The 20,688-nt window shown below is 41.4% G+C and overlaps 1 protein-coding gene across 2 annotated transcripts in view; it reads left to right on the plus strand.

Moving 5' to 3' along the window:
• ANXA13 (annexin A13) overlaps positions 1-20,688 on the plus strand; it is a 79,000-nt gene that overhangs the window by 53,491 nt on the left and 4,821 nt on the right. For both annotated transcript variants that reach the window (XM_027854069.1, XM_027854068.1), the window contains 6 exons: positions 2,553-2,586; positions 2,690-2,769; positions 4,637-4,705; positions 5,085-5,186; positions 14,098-14,173; positions 19,855-19,967. In XM_027854069.1, coding sequence (XP_027709870.1) covers positions 2,553-2,586; positions 2,690-2,769; positions 4,637-4,705; positions 5,085-5,186; positions 14,098-14,173; positions 19,855-19,967 — 474 coding nt within the window. The remainder of the gene's footprint in view (positions 1-2,552; positions 2,587-2,689; positions 2,770-4,636; positions 4,706-5,084; positions 5,187-14,097; positions 14,174-19,854; positions 19,968-20,688) is intronic.

The following is a 20,688-nucleotide window of genomic DNA, read 5'->3' on the forward strand; positions in this document are numbered from 1 at the left end:
GAAGGAAGGAAGGAAGGAAGGAAGGAAGGAAGGAAGGAAGGAAGGAAGGAAAGAAGGAAGAAAGAGAGGGAGGAAGGAAGGGAAGAAGGAAGGAAATCCTCCAATATGTTAGATAGCTACTTTATGGACAATTTTACAGAAGATTAAGTATAAGAATTTTAAGCAATGAGCAGATGAAGAGGGGTCTTGATCTGTGGTGACATCTGAGGGGCATGCCCACACTGATGAAATCATAGGTCTATCAAAATATTAAGAATGAGATAGGATATAGCAGGAAGAGCCCTGTTCTTGGAATCAAACCATCCTAGTCTCTTTACTAGCTGACACATTAGAGCTGTGTGACCATAATCAGGTCATAGAATCTTGATTTAGAGCTAGAAGGAAACCTTAGAAATCAGCTAGCCTAACCTCCTCATTTTATAGAGAGAGAAACTGAGGCTGATAGTGATTATATTACTTGTGCAACATCATGCACATGATAAGGAATAGAGCCCAACTTTGGACTCCTGTCCTCTGCTTTCAGCTGCTGTGCCCTTTCAACTACAACAACCTCAGTTTCTTCAATTGCAAAACAGGGGTAATAATCCTTGTGCTACCTACCTCACAAGGTTATTGTGAGGGAGGTACTTTCTAAACCTTGAAGTACCATAAAGATGAGAGATATTATTGTTATTATTATTATTAATTATAAAATGGTCATGAGAGATACATGACCATGGAAGCACTTGCCCAAGATGTGTGATCATAAATAAGGTGTCACCAAACATCCATATTCTATAGCTGCAAACACTTTCCCAACTTAAAAGGTAAACTTTCATCTCTAAGCTTTTGTTTCATTTTTCCTTTGGAGGCAATCAGTGACTTGCCCAGGGTCATACAGCTAGTAAGTATCTGAGGCTGGATTTGAACTTCAGGTTCTCCTGACTCCAGGACGAGTGCTCTATCCACTGTACCACCTAGATGTCCTTGTTTCATCTTTTAAGATTTTGTTGATGCCTTATTCTTCACACCACAGTCATTTCCTGACAACCAGTACTGATCATTTTGCCCAGAGTGTGACTCAAAGCCCAGTGTAGCACAGACATCTATCCAAAAGTCCACCCAGATTTTCTTGTGACATTTTCAGGTTTGCAAGAGTCACAGGCATCTGGCAGCCAGAAGGAATAGAAATCAAAGAGATAATGCCAGGGCTGATTATTAATTGATGACTAATAATTAATAGTCATTAATATTTGGGATAGGAACTAGACCTACGATTCCAATAATATAAAGAACTCCCCTGGATGGGAAAATGGCCTCTATAAATACAAGTTGGCACCATATCTGCAATTTATAAGCTTAGAGAGTTGCCTAGAGCAGTGTCAAACACTCCAAACCAGATTAAAATGTAATTGGGAAATGTTTAACAAAATAAAATAAAAATGCAGCAAAGCACAGATAATGTTAATTTGTGGTTTTTCTAAGTCATCATACTGCCTGCAGGGACCTGATTTTATTTGAATTTGAAGACCCTGGCCTAGAGCACTTATGCTATTTATCCAATCATCAGACAGCCTGTATGTTTCAGAGGCATGGCTTGAACCCAAACTTATTGGCTTCTAGGTTGATTCTCTGTCCACCAGAAGTCTTATTTGGCCATGGTCCTTTTGATATATTTTAGGTCTGGCCCAGTTTATTTCAGGTTCTAGGCCTATGGCTGTTCCCACACTTTTAGCCGATTAGATCTGATGAAAGCAGAGTGACTAGGGGCAGAGTCATGCTTGGAGTTCTGAAAGTCTGGGAAGTCAGGGAAAAGGTCAAGGACAATGAGGAGGGGGTAACTGAAGAGGGAAGAGGAGGAGAAGGAAGATAAGAAGGAAGAACAAACATCACAAATAAAATAGAATATAATCAACAAATAAAATTTGTAAGCAAGTAAATCTCCCACTCCTTTCCCTCACCAAGACAAAGCAATCAGCTCCATTGGCCATGCTTTTGCACACTAAACCACAACCTTTCTCTGCCCTCTTCCTGCACTGCTGTCCTTGGTGTCAATTTTAACCAGATTTTACCTGCATGAAAATGTTGGCGGTGAAGTAGAACCCTGCCTCCTATGTCATTTGCAAAACGATTTGCTCAGAGATCTGTACCCTGATGGACAGCATAGTACAGTAACAACAACAAAAAAAGACTGGATTTGGAGTCAGAGGACTCTAATTGAAATACCAGCTGTTACTTAAAAATAATAATTAGAAGAATAGCTGATATTTACATAACATTTTAAGGTTTACAAAGTGATTTTTTTTCTCATTCAATGATCCACTTATGACCTGTTTGACTTTGGGCAAGACACTTAACTCTTCTGCGCCTCAATTTTCTCATCTACAAAGTGAGGGGATTGGATATGTATGTATTGGAAAAGTATGAACTTCTGGTAGTTAAATAGTATTAATGGCATTGAGCAGCCTGGAAGGGGAGGCATGTCTCTTTTCTCTGTGCATCTATCCCCCTTTAGAGTCCATTGCACACTGACCTGATGTTGGTATATTTATTTTTATTCTCTCTCTCTCTAGGAAATCAAAGCCATAAAAGAGGCATACCAAAGGCGTAAGTGACATTTTCTTTCAGTCCCACCTAGTTTGGAGAAGGCATGGTCCTTCACAGTCTGCTTGGGAGAGTAAATCTGGTCCCTCTTTTTCTTTTCTAATAGTATTTAACAAGAGCCTTGAATCTGATGTCAAAGGTGACACAAGCGGAAACTTTGAAAAGATTCTCATGTCCCTGCTACAGGTAAGAGAACAGAGACTTTGCTCTCTTGTTTTATATTGGGGCTACTTCAGGCAGCTAGGTGGCCTAGTGGATAGAGCACTAGGTCTGGAGTCAGAAAGAGCTGAGTTCAAATCCGGCCTCAGACTCTTAATGGCTGTGTGAAGTCAACCTCTGTTTGCCTTAATCCACTGGAGAGGGTAATGGGCAAACCACGTCAGTATCTTTGCCAGGAATAGACATAGACTCATAGATAATATTAACATGCTATGGTCCATGTGGTCGCAAAGAGTCAGACACAGCTGAACAACAACAATTATCTCTAGGCACCAAGGTTCTATGGTGAAAATTGCAAGACAAGCAGAGAGTTTGGGGGATGACAAATTTTTAAAAAGATTCAGCTGGTTAATTCCTTGGGCAAAACTAGTGTTTTTTAAGACTGGGGTTTCAAATATTGAGTATATCAATATACACGACAATTTAATAGGTAAGTCTCAAGCCTAAGGCTTAGAAAGGTTAAATGATTTGCCCATGATCATAAGATTATTAAATGTCAGAGGTGGAAATGATGGGCCAATCACACAGTGAGAGGGAGGGATAACAAATGGACATCTGACATGGCCCGTTGCTGTCCACACAATGTCAAGAGACTACACATATGTCCCCCAGCATGTTAGGTGGGCTCCCTTTGGTAAATTTATGGAAGGATGTGGGGGGAGAATTGGACAGGATGCGCAGGCATGGATGGGTTTATATACTGCATCTTTGGAGAGAGTAGTCACATTGAGGAGATGACAGATCTATTGGACTATTGAGATTTAGAGAAAATAATTGGTGACCCCAGAATTTACCATCTCTAATTCCAGATAAAAACCTCCACTTGGTGGCTTCCTTGAAGCACTTCAGGGAAAACATTCTGGGGAATGGAGTTATAAGAGGCATTCAGCACTGGCAAGGCTAAATAGCCAAGCAGGGTAGAGGGCAGCAAAAAGGTGGGGGGGGGGGGAAACAAAGCCAGGAGCAACTCAGAGAAGGTGCCAGGAGGTGACAAAATTGAGGGCATAAGAAAGTTATATGACATTGAACTTTCTTAACCAGGATTTAACAAAGGGAAGGAACCAGATTCACCTATTGACTGGTCCCATAAAAACTGAAGCAAAAAACCTCTGACAACAAAAGCCAGTCATTCAATGTCCAGCACAGGGCATTCAGAATGTGCACTACGGGAACACACAGTCCTCTTCACTGAACCTCCAACCAAATAGACAATCCACTGATTCACATCACATCCGATACACCATGTCTTTGCAAGCTTTATGTGTCCCCATTGTTTTATGATTGAACCCCATTCCCGTCCCACCCAAGTCCTGATCCTTCTGTGGTGACAGACTGGCAGAAGAGAACAAGAAAGAAAAGACACAAGCTGATGCAAGGAGAGTTCAGGTCAGTCCTTTCAGAAGGCCTTCCTTCCTCTCTGTGCTCTCTAACTGGAGACATTTTAAAGAGAGGTTGACATTCTTCAGGAAAAACAATTTCTGGCAAGAGATTGGACAAATTAGTCTCCTCAGGTCCCTTCCAGCCCTGGAATCAATGCCAAGTTAAGAAACTAGTCCTGAGTTCACACACGCACACACCCACCCACACACACACTTTCACACACAAATTCTACTTATTGGTTCAACTGACATCGCTGTTATCACAGTGCCCAATAGATGGCAGCAAAGAGCAATAGTTGTGGGTTTTCCCACAGGATTGTAAACTTCAAAGTTAGAAGGGGCCTTGGGTCAAACCTTCCCACCAGATCATAGAGAAACCCCCAGTCTCCTTACTTTTCCTCTGATTTCCCAGGGTCACCTAGCAACTGTAATTGACAATGTTGCTCTTCCTGTAGGCTGACCGAGATGAAGGAGACAATGTTGATAAAGATCTAGCTGGTCAAGATGCAAAAGATCTCTATGAGGTAAGTGTAAGGACTTTTTTTTTTCTTTTTTGCTTTACCACTTAACATTATTCTCACTGTATGGGAGAGGTGGTTTTAATTACTCAGGAAGTAATTACACTATCTGAGAAATGAAAATGTGCTCTTATCTTTAGATTAAAATATGCTCATTTATATATAGGCCTTTTATTCTAATACAATAAATACAATACATGATATAATAAATGATAATTATCCTCCATTTATATTCACCTCTGTTAGAAGCTTAAAGTGCATAAATGAGACATCTCTAGTCTGTTCATATAATTTCTTTTAAGTGATATTTGGTATTTAAAAAAACAGCACTTTCAGGCTTCTTAAAGAGGATTTTTAATAAAATGTCAATCTTTGAACTTTTAAGGCAGGGGAAGGTCGTTGGGGAACAGATGAACTGGCTTTCAATGAGGTCCTGGCAAAGAGGAACTACAAGCAATTGAGGGCCACCTTCCAAGCCTATCAAGTTGTAAGTAACTTGGTACAATAACAATGACTTTAACACTAATCATGATTGAGAATAAGACAAAACCAGAGATCTAGGAACTGGGGAGTTTTGCTTCCTTAACATTTTACAATACCATCCTTGGGGGCCTTGGGGCATAGGCTAACATAATTGTGAAGGAGTAGAAGAACCTCTGAATCTGGAGTTGAGACCTGGGTTTGAGTCCTAGCATTTACCAGGTGTATGACCCTGGCCAAGTCACTTCACATCACTGAGGCTCAGATTCCTCATCTATAAAATGAGGATAATGATGCTCTTCTTGCCTACCCTACAGGGTTGTTGTGAAGGAGGCATTGTAAAACATATGGAAAAGTGAGCTCAACTTAAAATGGAATAGAATGGCACAAAGAAGAGGTGTACCCCACCCAGTACTCCAGAGAAGTATCCCTGAAAGGTTGTGATTTAATGAAATTGTCATAAATCTAGCATTTTATATGCATAAGGGGACCTACCTAGCTTAAGGTACTCCACGGTGCATCCATTTTAAAGGGCTGGCTTTGGAGGTGAGAAGACTTGAGTTTAAATCCTGCTTCAGACACTTACCAGCTGTGTGACCATAGGCAAATTCCTAGCTTCTCTGTGCCCTCAGGGAACTCTCAAAGACTATAAATTACAGCTGAGTCACTTATCTTCATTAGCAGAATGTTCTTACGTTGAAAGTAGCCTCTACTTAAGTTAGAATCTAAGAACTTTATAACTGGGCAAAATCCTAGAAGTGATCTACTCCATCAGACTCATTTCACAAATAGGGAAACTGAGACTCAGTGGAATTTAGTAGGGTTACAACAACTATGAGTTAAGCTAGGTTTGGAATCAGAAAATTTAAAGCTGGAAGGAACCTTTAAAAGGATTTAGTCCAACTATTTCATTTTCCAAATGAAAAAAAAAACTGAGGTGTAGAAGGGAAAGTCACTTTCCGAAGATGATCCTAGCAGATCCTCCAGGCAGAGTTAGAATTAGGTCCCTGGTCTCCAGACTCCTGGCACACTGATTGCTCTTTCCACACCCGTATCTCCACTTTTGCCCATCTGGATTTTCATGTATTATGTCATAGGATACTAGAAGCACAAACTGAGAGCTAGAAGAAACCTTGGAGATCATTCAGTCCAAGCCTCTCATTTTGTTGATGAGGAGCTACAGCCCACAAAGGGGAAATGACTTGACCAAGGTCAAACAAGGAGCAAGCCACAGAGCTGGAATATGAACCCAGGCTCTCTGACTCTAAATCCAGGGTTCTTTCCATCCCACGACGGATTTGTTTTCACATCGTGCTTGTAACTTTTTAAAGTCCCTTCGCTTCTCTTATCTTCTTTTATCCTTTTAACAGCTCTGGGAGGTGGATGGGAAAGGTATGATAGTCCTCATTTGATAGATTAGGAAACTTCTTGAAATTGAGGCCATCTGTAACTTATCAGGACCACACAGCAAGTAAGCGCCAGAAAGTGGACGAAAACTTCGAGATTCTCCAGCCTGAGCTCTCTCCTGGGCTCTTACTAGTCCTTTCATAATAACAGGCAATCTGGATGGGAAAGAAGGAAGGAAGGAAGGGAGGGAGGGAGGGAGGAAGGAAAGAAGGAGGGAAGGAAAGAGGGAAGGAAGGAAGGAAGGAGGGAAGGAAGGAAGGAAAGAAGGAGGGAAGGGAGGAAAGAGGGAAGGAAGGAGGGAAGGAAGGAAGGAAGGAAGGAAGGAAAGAAGGAGGGAAGGAAGGAAGGGAGGGAGGAAGGAAGGGAGGAAGGAAGGCAGGAAGGCAGGGAGGAAGGAAGGAAGGAAGGGGGGAAGGAAGGAAGGGGGGAAGGAAGGAAGGTGGGAAGGAAGGAATGAAAGAAGGAAGGGAGGGAAGAAGGAGGGAAGGAAGGAAGGAAGGAAGGAAAGAAGGAAGGAAAGGAAGGAAGGAAAGAAGAAAGGAAGGGAGGGAGGGAGGAAAGAAGGAAGAAAGGAAGGGAGGGAGGAAAGAAGGGAGGAAGGAAGGGAGGAAAGAAGGAAGGAAGGAAGGGAGGGAAGGGAGGAAGGAAGGAAAGGAGGGAAGGAAGGAAAGGAGGGAAGGAAGGAAGGAAAGAGAAATTCAGATAGTTTTGGAAAAGGACACAGGAAAAAAGCAATTTTTGTTTATTGTTTGTTAATTCATTTGTTCTACTATGTTTAAATGCTAAGGGTTTTAGATAAGCTTTTACTCCTTATTTGGTTTGTTTATTTGATTATTTGCTTTGTTCATGATTATTAAATTTATGACAAAGAAAATTTTAAGTCATACTTTGGCCACTACAATTAAAACATTACAGTGATGTATGCTGATTTCCTTTATGAATCAGCTTTACAATATCACATATTCTTAGACCAAAAAATCCTTCGACTAGGTTGTGTTTTCATATTTATTATTTTTTTAAAGTATCAGTGTAGTTGCCCCTTACTCTGTAAACCTTGCAATGACCTTTGGCCCTAAATGTTATAATCCTGACCTGACATCTTGCTTTTGTCACTTCCTGTATATATCCTGCTGTATAAATCATACCAATGTAGGGCAGTGTAGTAGAAAAAGGGCTGGGTTTGGGGTCAGAAGACATGGGTACAAAATGCCACCCTCAGTAGCTTCATATCAATGGGCAAGTCATTTAATGTCTCTGAGCCTTGGTTTCCTCATCTGTAAAAAATGAAGGTGGCATTAATGTCTGAACCTTCGTGATTTTTCTGTAGCATTTGACACTGCTGACCAGTCCGTCCTCCTGTAAATTCTCTATGGCTTTTCCTGACACTGCCCACCCCCTAGTTCTATTATTTTGGCTCCTCCTTCGGTCTACTTTGCTGGGTTATCTCCCATATCCCATCCCATATAACTGCAGACATCACCCAAGGCTCTATTCTGAGTCCTACTCCCTTCTCTGTCTACACTTTCTCTTAGCTATCTCATTGGCTCCCATAGGTTCCACTATCAATTCTCCAGAGATGATTCCTAGGTCAATATTTCCAGCATATTAGCAACCACTTTGTTGCTGCCCCATATCACCAACTGCCTAGTGATCATTTCAAAGTGATGTCCCATGCTCTTTTCAAACTTACCATGGCCAACAGAAAACTCGTTTTCTCCCCCCAAGCCCACCCCTTCTTCTAATGGCCCTGTTTCTGTCAAGGGCGCCACCTCCCTCCAGTCACCCAAGTTCACAACCACAGTATCATCCTTGACTCTCTTCAATCCTCCTCCTTCCTTATATTCATTCAACCAAATCTGATCAATTCCACCTCCACAACCTCTCTTTACCTCCTTCTCTCTGCCTACTCAGTCACCACCAGTTCAGCCTCTCCTCACCTGTAGTCTAAACTATTGTAATGGCTTCCTGATCTGTTTCCCATCCTCAATTTCATCCCCACTCCAAGACATCCTTCACCTCCTGCAGAAGGGATATTTAAAAAGAATACAGGTCGGGGCAGCCAGGTGGTACAGTGGATAGAGCTCCAGCCTTAGAGTCAGGAGGAGCTGAGTTCAAATCTGACCTCGGGCACTTAACACTTACTAGCTGTGTGACCCTGGGCAAGTCACTTAACCCCAATTGCCTCGCAAGGAAAAAAAAATACAGGTCTTTAGGAAAGTCACTCCCCCAATTCTGTAGTTCCCTATTGCCCCTAGAAACAATGCAACTCTTCTTTTTGGCATTTACAGTCTTTCACAAGCTGATTCCAGTCTATCTCTTCAGGCTTATTACATATTACTCACTAGCCAAACTGACCTCCTTGCCATTTCTCACATATGACACGCCATCTTCAATCACAACCAATAAAGCATTTATTAAAGGTCTGCTATGTGCCAGGCACTGTGCTAGGCACTGTGGATATAAAGACAAAAGAAAGACAACCCTTGCCCACAAGGAGCTTACATTCTAAAAGGCGACATAACATGTACGTATATAGATATATACAAAACACGAAGCAGATACAAAGGAACCTTGGAAGGGAAGGCTTTAGCAGCTCTAAGGACTAGGAAAGACCTCATGCAGAAGAAGCACTTGAGCTGAGTCATAAAGAAAACCAAGGACTTGGAGAGGCAGAGGTGAGGAGAGGGAGGGGCCCTACCAGCCAAGAGAAAGGCATGGAGATGAAAGATGGAGCTTGTCTCTTCTCTGTCTTTGCACACGCTGGCCCCTATACCTAGGATGCTCTCTCTCCTTACTCCCTCTCTTAGATCTCTTAAAAACTTCCTTCATGGGGCAGCTAGGTGGCGCAGTGGACAGAGCACTGGCCCTGAAGTCAGAAGGATCTGAGTTCAAATGTGATCTCAGACCAAACACTTGACACTTACTAGCTGTGTGACCCTGGGCAAGTCACTTAACCCCAATTGCCTTTAAAAAAAATAATAAAAAAAAAACTTCCTTCAAAGCTCACTTCAAGTGCTGTTCTACCTGAGGCCTTTCTCGGTCCCTCCAGCTGCCATGCTTCTTCCTTAAAGTTGTTGTTGTTGTTCAGTTGTATCTGACTGTTTGTGACCCATTTTGGGGTTTTCTTGGCAAAGATACTAGAGTGGTTTACCATTTCCTTCTCCAATTCATTTTTTGATAAGGAAACTGAGGCAGATAGGGTTAAGTGATTTGTCAAGGGTCACACAGCTAGTAGGTGTTTGAGGCCAGATTCAAACTCAGGTCTTCCTGACTCCAGGCTGTATATGTTTGAATTTACTTATCTGTGTGTGTGTTGTTTCCATTGATAAAATGTAAGCTCACTGAAGGCAGAACAGTTTCATTTTTGTCTTTGTATCCCCAGCACAATGCTTGGCATTTGTGTTTTTAATAAATGATTGTTGTTGATAGACAATAGACAAACAGACAGATAGATGAGAGAATGATGGATAGATGGAGAGAGTGAGAGAGAGAAAGAGAGAGAGAGAGAGGGAGAGAGAGAGAAATGGACTCATTCACAGAATGGTTGGGAGAAAAGTCTTTTATAAACCTCAAAGAGCTACAGAACTATGAATTTGTATTCTCACTGCTTTTAAATCATATATTCTGGGGTGCATAAGTCAACCTTGAGAGGCAGAATGGTGTCATGGAGAGCAGCCTGCCTTGGAGTTAGGAAAAAATTACAGGTCTGGGTCAAAAAAGAAAAATGAGCCTCATGGTTAAAATATTTCCCCCCAGCTGGGGTCAGTAATTTAATTTAAGGGATTTTTACAGAGTGGTTTTCTGCATGGGTGGGAAACCCCAATTAGCCAGGTTTAAAAAGAAAATAAAAGCCTACTAGCATTCTATGTTTTGGCAAAGAGCATCCATTATTCAAATAGCAGAAAAGAGACAGAGTATGAAATGTATCAAACTAGTTGCCGAGACACAGGCACCTAGGAAGTCAGTTTGGGCACTTGGACCAGGAATGTTGGGCCCACCTCATAGCCCTCCTGAGTTGGAGAAGGGCTGGGGGAACTCTTGACGAGGATCTTTAGTGGATTTGCAGGGGGGCTCTGGGGAGAGAGTATCTCCCATAATCACCTTCTAACCAGGTCTCCAATACCACACAACTGGGGTCACTTGGGGAGAGAGAGGAAAGGGAGTAAGTATTTATATAGCTCCTACTGGTACCTAGGTACCTAGGTACTAGGCACCATGCTAAGTGTTTTTCACAAATAGTATCTCATTCAATTTTCACAACAACCCTAGGAGGTAGATGCTATTATTAGCCCCATTTTTACAGTTGAGGAAACCAAGGCAAATAGAAGGTAAATGACTTACCCAGGGTCACCCAGCTAGTAAGTGTCTGAGACTAGACTTGAATTTCCTGACTCCCAGCCCAGTGCTCTACCCGTTGTGCTGACATTCTTAATTATGACTAACAACTTAATTACATAGTCTCAGGACCTCACATCACTTCATTTTTTTTTAGAAGTAGGGGTTCTGAACTTGGCATTTCATTGATGTGGAGAACTCCCAGTGTGAAAACTCCCTCCACAAATATGCAACTCCATCTGCAATTTAGAGGCTTAGAGGCTCACCTGGGGCAAGGAGATAAGGTGCTTTGCTCATGGTCACAGAACAAGTATGTGTCAGAGACACAACTTGAACCCAGTTCTTGGGATCATAGATTTAAAGCGGGAAGGTAGCTTAGAGAGAATTGGTGGCTCAGTGGAAGGACACTGGGCCTGGAATCAGGAAGATCTGAATTCAAATCCAGCCTCAGACACTTACTAGTTATATGAGCCTGGGCAAGTCACTTGAAGTCTGCCTCAGTTTCCTCCAACTGTAAAATTGGAATAATAATAGGACTTACCTTAGTATAGTGCCTGACATATAGTGGGCACTATGTAAATGCTTATTGCCTTCCACTCCCTTAAAGGTCATCAAGTCCCACAATCTCATTTTACAGATGAGGGAATTAAGGAAGTAACAAGTTAAGTGATTTGCCCAAGGTTACACAGCTAGTAAGTCTCCAAGTTTGACTTAGAACTTAGGTCTTCCTGCTCGAAGGCCAGACTTCCATGCACCATGCACTGTGCCCCTCTCCCCTCATGTCATGATTGTTTCCTGTAGGGTATTTTATATTTGTGTATGAATGTTCAAAACATACTACATAAAGTCCACTGGTGTTTATCCTAAGACCCTAATTATTTATAGAGCCTGGTACAGTTCTTCATCAAATTCAGCGTTATATACTTTCTTCCTAAGGAATGGCTTTCAATATTTCTGATTTCCAAATATGTTCCCCCAAATGCAGAACAAAACTTGCCTTTCCCTTTATTTGCCTGCCCTGAGGTTGGCCCAGGCAGTATTTGTGTTAAGCTAATCACAATTTACACTAGACTTCAGAGTCTATAAATATTTGAATAGAGGCCTAATGTGTAATGTGGTGCTGCAGGGAGATACACTGGCCAATGATGACTGTAGAATGGTTTGGACGTTCACCAGACTTGAGAAAGAGAGGCAGCCTTGGCTCTGTGGATGAAAGGCTGCCCCTGAAATGAACAAGATCTGGTTTCAAATTTTGCTTCAGAGGCATGATGGCTGTGTGACTCTGAGCAAGTAATGTAACTTCTCTGTGCCCCTAGAATTCTCCAAGACCCCACATTGTGGGTGTTCATCAGTGAAGGCCATTTCTACATTGAAATTCCACCCACAAAGGAAATACCAAATCTGAATGGGGAAAAACAATGAGAAAAGGGGTCATGTTAACTGTGATCTCTTTTCTCAGTGATCTGTCTTAACCTCACCCCACCCTCAACCCATTCCTGGAGAAGAAAGATTATTTTGTAGACCTTAGAGTACTAAAGTTTACTTCAGCTTGCTGGCTACTGGTCCACATTTATAGAGCTCTTTAAGGTTTGCAAAATGCTTGATCTACCCTATCTCCTGTGAGCCTCACCCACCCTAGGAGATGGATACTTGGAGAACTTCTCTTGAGTTCTGCTCATTTTGCAATTGAGGAAACTGAGACAAGATTAAGTGCAAGAGCATATTAGTAAAGTTTTTAACCATTGTCAGAAAAAATGCATGCAAGATATACTTTTAGGTTTAACTCATGTTCTTTATACTTTAAGTCTAAACCATCAGCAAATAATCAAATACCGGATATTTAAAGATAATGATCCTGCTCTTACTGAATCTTCTTTTGTTCTTACATCACAGTTACTCCCCTTATTCTCCTAGAATGGAACCCCTCTCTTGTAACAAAAAAAAAAAGCAGTCCAGCAAAATCAACCAATAGATGACTGAGTCTGACAATGCATACAACATTCTGTCATTAGAGTCCCCCACCTCTCTGATGATAAATATTTCATTATCTCTTCTCCAGGATCATTGCTTTTCTGCCATTTGCTCAGACATCAGCTACCTTTTAGGGATCTTTTAATTTACATTGTTGTAGTTATTTTGTATGTTATTCTTTTGGTTCTGCTGATTTTACTCTGCATCAGTTCATACAAACCTTCTGAAGTTTCTCTGAATTCTTCATATCTGTCATTTCTTACTGCACACACTATGGTTTCTTTAGCCATTCCTCCAGTTCCTTGATCCCAAAAAAGGTACTGCTATAAATATGTTGGTACATATTGCAGCTTTTTCTGTTTTTAAATTCCTTTGGGTACATACCCAATAGTGAGATAGCTGAGATATCAGGTCTTTGTCACTTTGCTTAAATAATTCCAAATCATTATCCAGAGTGTTTAGAGCAATTTACAGCTCTGCCAACAACGAATTAATGCATCTGTATTTACATAGCCCTTCCAAAATTGACTATTTCCATGTTGTGTCATCTTTGCCAATTTGCAAAGTACAAGTCCTCCAATGGATTCATGCTTTGGTCCCTCTTCACCACCCTGGTCAGCCTCCAGACATGTTTCATTTAGTGTAACATCATGCTTTCTGAAATGTCATACCCTGGCATGTACATAATAGTACACATGTGTTCTGACCATAACAGAATAGAATAGAATTGTCACTTCCCTTGATTCAGATACTATATCTCTATTTAAGTGACCTAAAATTACATTCCTTTTTTAAGCTAAATCCTTCTATTAATAGCCTCTCTTGACATTAAAACTTAGATGACTTCCCAGAACCCCTGTTCTATGTTTCCCCCATTCCTCTATTTGTGCATCTCAATTGTTGAACCAAAGCTCAGATCTGGATAGTTGTCTTGATAAAAATCCAGTCTTTGTGCCTTCTAGATGAAGAAACTGAGGCACAGGGAACTAAAGTGGCTTCCTCAGGGCAAAATCTGTTAGGACTCATATTTTGAACTAAACCCTCAGCAATAAGAGACTTGGCAAGGACCAGCGTGGCCAGGGTCAAGCTAAACTGCTGGGCCTCAATCTGCCAGGGCTCAGTGACTGCTGCTAGGCAGGAGGTTAGCACCCTCTTTGCAAAAACAAAACTTCTAATAACAACAGCATTTTGATTTTTATCTTTAGTTAATCGGCAAGGATATTGAAGAGGCCATTGAAGGAGAAACATCTGGAGACTTGAAGAAGGCCTATTTAACTCTAGGTAATATCAGGTTGGGAGGATCTCCTCACTAACATAATCATTACTTAACAGCACATGTCTGAAACCTACAAATATAATTTAATCTTAATGGATTTATTAGTGAGACCAAAGGTGATAAATAGAATCCAAGCAATAAGCTACAGATGAGGCAAGGGTGCCTTCCTCTATTTTATTTGAATCTCTTTGAAAAAAAGAAATCTACTGTGAGAGGGGGGAGGGGAGCCCTGATTTTAAAACTTGCCAGGAAAACACCAGAGTACTCATTCGCCAGTCTTTGCCCATAGGCAGGAAATAGCAGAGATGGCACAGGAGGAGCATGCTTTGGCAGAAGCCCTTCTTTTTGCAAGACCTAGAGTGAAGGCATTGTCCATTGTCCACCATCCAACAGTAAAGAGTCCAGGGCACCATACCAAAGGGAACTAAAAAGAGTATTCCCAGAAGAAGGAGGATAATATGAAAAAAATTAAAAAACAACCCTGGAAGTTAAAAAATGTTCTCAAATTGCCAAACATTTCTTTTTTTCCCCCAAAATATTGGCAGTAATTGATTGTTTCATCCACATTAGTTTTGCATTCAGATTTGTGGAACCTCTGCCATGATCTATGTGGGCATGAATGTCCCTAGTGTTATTCATGACTCATACTGAATAAACACATAAGACCTCGAACAAAGACTGTGCTTTGGGCTTAAAGAAGGATTCTTCAAACAGGATCTGGGGTTCTTCATGACCTAACAAACCCTTCCCCCCTCACCAAAGGCCTTCACTTCTTCCCTAAACGTTTGACATCGTTGTCCCAGATTTCTACATGAGAAAAGTGAGGAATTGGGCTCCCAAATAGTCTCAAAATTCATAATAATAACTAATACTTGGATAATACTTTAAGGTCGACAAAGCACTTTATATGAAGCTGCTAAGAAGCCCAGAACTGGATCTGGAGTCAGAAAGACCTGAGTTCAAATCCAGCCTCAGATACTTACTAGCTGTGTGACCCTGGTCAAGTCATTTAAGCTCAATCTGTCTCAGTTTCCTCATCTGTAAAATGGGGGATAATAATAGTACCTAACTCCCAGGGCGGTTGTGAGGATCAAATGAGATAATATTTGTGAATATCTGCAAATCTTAAAGTTCAATATAAATGTTAGTGATGATGATGATGATGATGATGATGGTTATCTTCACAAAACTCTGTGTGGTAGGTGACTATGGATATTATCACTGCCACTTTAAAGATAAGGAAATTGAGACTCCTAGAATTAAGTGACTTTCCCTTAATCACAAGCTAGTAACAGACTGAACAGCTAGGTGGCACAGAGGATAGAGTGCTGGGCTTGGAGTCAAAAAGATTCATCTTCCTGAGTTCAAATCCAACCTCAGACACTTACTAGCTATGTGACCCTAAGCCAAGAAAACCCTCAATGGGGTCACAAAGAGTCAGAATCAACTGAATAACAGTAACTATCCAAAGGAGGCCTTGAACCCAGAGCTCCTCTAACTTCAAGTCCAACCTTTGCTTCACTTAAGGCATGCTTCTTCCAAATTAAAATACAGTTTTTTAAAAATTCCCCAAAAGGGACAATACAAATCTTTGTAGCTATAGGTAACTATATTTAATCATGGAGTCTTCTATTAGAAGGTTATAGAAAACTCCTGGACACATCATTGATGAATTCTGAATTCTTCATTCATTCCTAGTAGATATTTGATTGGGGAAGGATGCTTATTACTGTGTGGTTTTCTAAAGACTTATTTTACTTTACTCACATATTTGAATTTAATAGTCACTGTGCTGTGAATATGGGTTAAACATCACATCAAACTAGGGGTGGTTAAGGGTGGGGTAAAAATGCTCAGTCATAAAGGATAGGTTGAAAAATTTAAGTGGTTTTGGTCATTTGCAGTGACAGAGTCAGGATCCCAAAAAGTCTTAACAGACTAGAAGGTTGGGTTGGAATTTAGTACAGATAAATGTAAAAATCTGCATTTGGGATCAAATCATCAATTTCACAAATACAAGATGTAGGAGGCATGATTGGATAACAGTTCCTGTGAAGAAGACTGGAAGATTTTAGTGAACTGAAAGGCTGATGTGAGGCATTGCAATATGGCAGCCAGACTAGGTAGGCAGTGGTCCTGTGGTACCCTGTCCGGGTCAGACCATATAGCAGGCATTGAGTTCAGTACTTAGTCATTTTGGGATGTCACTGTAGGACTATTAATAAGATGGAGAAGAGTATACAGAGAAGGAAAAGCAGGATAGTAAAAGAACTTGAGACTTATACCACCGCAGGATCCGATGAAGGAACTGAGGATGTTAAAACTGGAGAAAACACATGGGTAATGTAATGATGTGTTGTTGTTGTTGAGATGTTCCAGTTATGTCCTACTCTTCATGACCCCATTTGGGGTTTTCTTGGCAAAAATACTAGAGTGGTTTGCCATTTCCTTCTCCAGCTCATTTTACGGATGAGAAAACTGAAGCAAATAGGGTTAAGTGACTTGTCCAGGGTCACACAGCTAGTAAGTATCTGAGGCTGGATTTGTTTTTTGTTTTTTTGTTTTTTGTTTTTTGTTTTTTTTTGGTGAGGCAGTTGGGGTTAAGTGACTTGCCCAGAGTCACACAGTTAGTAACTGTTATGTGTCTAAGGCCGCATTTGAACTCAGATCTTCCTTATTCCAAGGCCGGTACTCTATCCACTGCGTCACCTAGCTGCCCCTTGAGGCAGGATTTGAACTCATAAAATTGAGTCTTCCTGATTCTCTTCACCCATTTGTAAGACTAGCATGTGGAAGAAATATGCTGTCCTGCTTGACCCGAAGACGAGAAATGGGACCAATGGATAAAAGTTGCAGAGGGACAGATTTCATTTCAAAGAAAGAAAAAACTTCTAAACAGTAAAAGTTATCCAAAAATTTAATGGGCTGCCTCTAGTAATAGTTTCCTCCTTCCTGGAGGCCTTTAGAGAAAATGTGGATGGCCACTTGTAGAAGGGCTCCTTCTTCTGGTAGTTCTGGGACTAGGCCCAAGAGCTTCCTTCCAATTCTGAGATTCTGGGGTTCATCTGGAGAAGTTCAAATGAGGCAACTTTAAGGTCAATAAATTTCTCCTAAAAAAGAGAAATAAACTGACCACACTCCAGATGAAGACGAATTAGAGTTGCCTGAATGCCAAGGAATGAGCTCTAGTGCTCATAGAGAATCATGAGATGAACTTAACTCAGCAAAGTAATGCTGTGTCATTCTAGTGAAAGTACTTGTTGGAAGAAGATGGTAGAAAGAATGATGTCTACTAAGCATCGGACAAATTTGTTTACAAAAGCCCATTTCTGGGCCCCATAACTTAAGAGGAACTTGGAGAAGATTCAGAGAAGACCATAAAGATGATCTGAGGATTAGAAAATGAGACCTAAAAGGAAAAAAATAGGGGCACTGAAAATTATTCAGTTTATGAAACAAACAGCGTAGGCAATTTATTTGTATTCAAGAATATGAAGTTTTATTGTATCTAGAAGTGGCTGATGAGTTCATCATGATTTCCATATGGAACTCAACTGCAGCCTAAAAGATGTAGCTTATATGTACCATCATACTCCAGAGATCTGTGGTTTCGTCGGAGAAGATAGTCCCTCCACTGAAACAGACCACAACCCTTCTATGCCTGAGAAGGTTATCTTTATAAATTCATTCAAAGAACATTTATTAAGCCCCTACTATATAATAGGCACTGGAATTAAAATTCAAAAAAGGAAGACAATTCCTGCCCTAGAGGAAAAGAAACAATCAACACAAGGGGAAGCTAGGTGGTGCAGTGGATAGAACAGTGGGCTTAGAGTAAGGAAGCCTGATCCTGAGTTCAAATCCAGCCTCAGATACTTCCTAGCTGTGCGACTCTGGGCAAATCATTTAACCTTGTTTGCTTCAGTTCTTCATCTGAAGAATGAACCAGAAAATGAACCAGAGAAGGAAACGGCAAAACACTCTAGTATCCCTGCCAAGAAAACCTCCCAAATGGAGTTGTGAAGAGTAGGACATGACTGAAATGAACAAACAGCAGCAGCACATGAACACAAAATAATTTGGGCGGGGGAGAGAGAGAATGTTAGCAATTGGGAGGATCAGGACAGTCTTCCCATGGGAGGTGGCCCTGAAGCTAAGCCTCAAGGGAAGAAGGGGTTCTATGAACAGGTGATTAAAAAGGTGCGATTCGGGCACGCAGGAACAACCAGTACAAAAACAAGCAGGTAGGTGATGACGGAATGTTTCGGACAGGGAAGAGGAAGTAAGCCAGTTTGACTGGAATCAAGAGGACATGAAGGGGAGTTATATGCCATCAGACTACAAAGGCAGACCAATGCCAGATTGTAAAGGCCTTTAAATTCCAAGAAGAGGAGATGATATTTTGTCCTACACAGATGGCTTCTTCATGGTAGAGTGACTTAGACCTGTGCTTTAGGAATCTCAATATGGTAGCTATGTAGAGCATGGATTAGATGGAGGAGAGATTTAAGATTTAAGAGACCAATTAGGAGATCAGCGATGAGGGTCTGAACTAGGAAGGTGGTCACATGATTAGAGAGAGGGGATGGATATAAGGGATGTTATGGAAATAGAACTGACAATACTTGCCATCTGATCAGAGATGGGAGCAAGAGTTGTTGTTCAGTCGTGTCCGACTGGAGGTTTTCTTGACAAGGTACTGGGTGGGCTTGCCATTTCCTTCTCCAGCCCATTTTACAGATGAGGAAACTGAGGCAGGCAGGGTTAAATGACTTGCCCTTAGCCACCCAGCTAGTTTCTGAGGTCATATTTGAACTCGTGAAGATGAGTTGTCCTGGTTCCCAAGCCCAGTGCTCTACCAACTGGGGAGCCACCTAGCTCCCCAGAGCAGGGGTGAGGAAGAGTGAAGAGTCAATGATGACTTTGAGATTGTGGGCCTAGGTGACTGGAAGGATGATAGTGCCCTTAACAGAAACAACAAAGTTCATAAGAGAGGGAAATTTGTAGGTAAAGAACATAAGTGATGTTTTTGGACGTGGTGAGTTTAAGATGTTGACAGGACACAAGTGATTTTTCTGTGACTGAAAAAAATTAATCAACTGGTAGTCCGTTCTCTGTTAATGAACTTCTCTGAACTTACCTAGTGAGGTCCTCAGACAATAGACGTGCAGTTAATTGAGGAGCCTTTCCAATTTGGCAGGATCTGCCAAAGTATGTGCTTAGCTGGCATTGTCTTTGAGGGCTCAGGGTTATCTACACACCAGGAAGAGGTGGCCTTCCCTGACATGAAGACTTTAGTGGAGAGCTATGAAGGCTATGAAGAACTGTTTTCTAACCATGAAATCTTTTTCCATTCTAGCCTGGGAGAACGGGGCTGGTTATATGAAATCTTGCCTTTGTCCAGAATTATTGTCCAAGTGTGGCTTTGGCTGAATGGGAGGCTTTTGGACAAAGGGCCTTCTCCAGATCCCACTTTATGACAAGTTAGAATTAACCCCTCCTCCCCACAACCACCACCACCGCTCAAATACTGGCTTAACCTTGTCAGTAGATTCAAAAGCAGCTGTTGACTGGCGACCTCCTTTGACAAGCCAAATCTTTTCCAGCTGCCTCGACCTTCCTTTTATTTGAGTAAGCAGGGGGCTAAAAATGGCTCATTTTTCTCATTTCCCGTGGTCCTGCCCAGTGAAATGTGCCCGAGACTGTCCAGGCTACTTTGCTGAGCTCCTCTACAAGTCCATGAAGGGAGCTGGGACCGATGAAGAGACTTTAATCCGAATCATTGTAACCAGGGCTGAGGTGAGTAAGAGAGTGGAGACCTTCCTTTGAGGAGGCCATCTGTGGCTTTTAGCACCAGCGTCACCAAGATGTCTACATCAAGCAACAGTTTTATGTTTTAGTTTATTTGTCTGTTTCTATGAAAAAGGCAGTGTGAGGGGTTATACAGAAAAAGTAAATCAGATAGAAGTGCCTGTCTGAGGTGGTGCAATGAATAGTGTTGAACTTGGAATCCGAAAGTCCAGAGCTCAAATCCTGCCATAGACCCTTACTAGCTATGTGACCCTAGGCAAGTCACTTAACCTGTGTCTGCCTTGGTTTCTTCATCTGTAAAATGGGATAATAGCACCTATCTCTCAGGATTATTGTGAGGATAAAAATGAACTAATATTTGTAAAGCACTCTAAGATCATTATCACACATATTGCCCAGGTTCATCATTTCCATGCTTCACGTTATATTTGGTACAAAAATAGGAAATGTGCCTGTGATTTCAGTGGTATAGAATTCCTGGACAAGGAAATTCTCTCTACCAAGGCAAGTTGGTACTTTCTCTGAAATTGATAGGACTTGGGAGTTTCCAAGAGCACAAAGGTAAAGTAATTTGGCCAGGGTCATACAGCCAATATATGTAAGTGGTAGGATTTGAACCCCTGGTTCTGAAGTCTGGCTCCTCCCTCTTCTTCTACATCATCATCGTCATCTTCCTTGTTGTCTCCTCCTCCTCCTCCTCCTCCTCCTC

The sequence above is a fragment of the Vombatus ursinus genome, unplaced genomic scaffold (assembly GCF_900497805.2).
Source record: "Vombatus ursinus unplaced genomic scaffold, bare-nosed wombat genome assembly UNPS02010284.1, whole genome shotgun sequence".
Lineage (NCBI taxonomy): Eukaryota > Metazoa > Chordata > Mammalia > Diprotodontia > Vombatidae > Vombatus > Vombatus ursinus.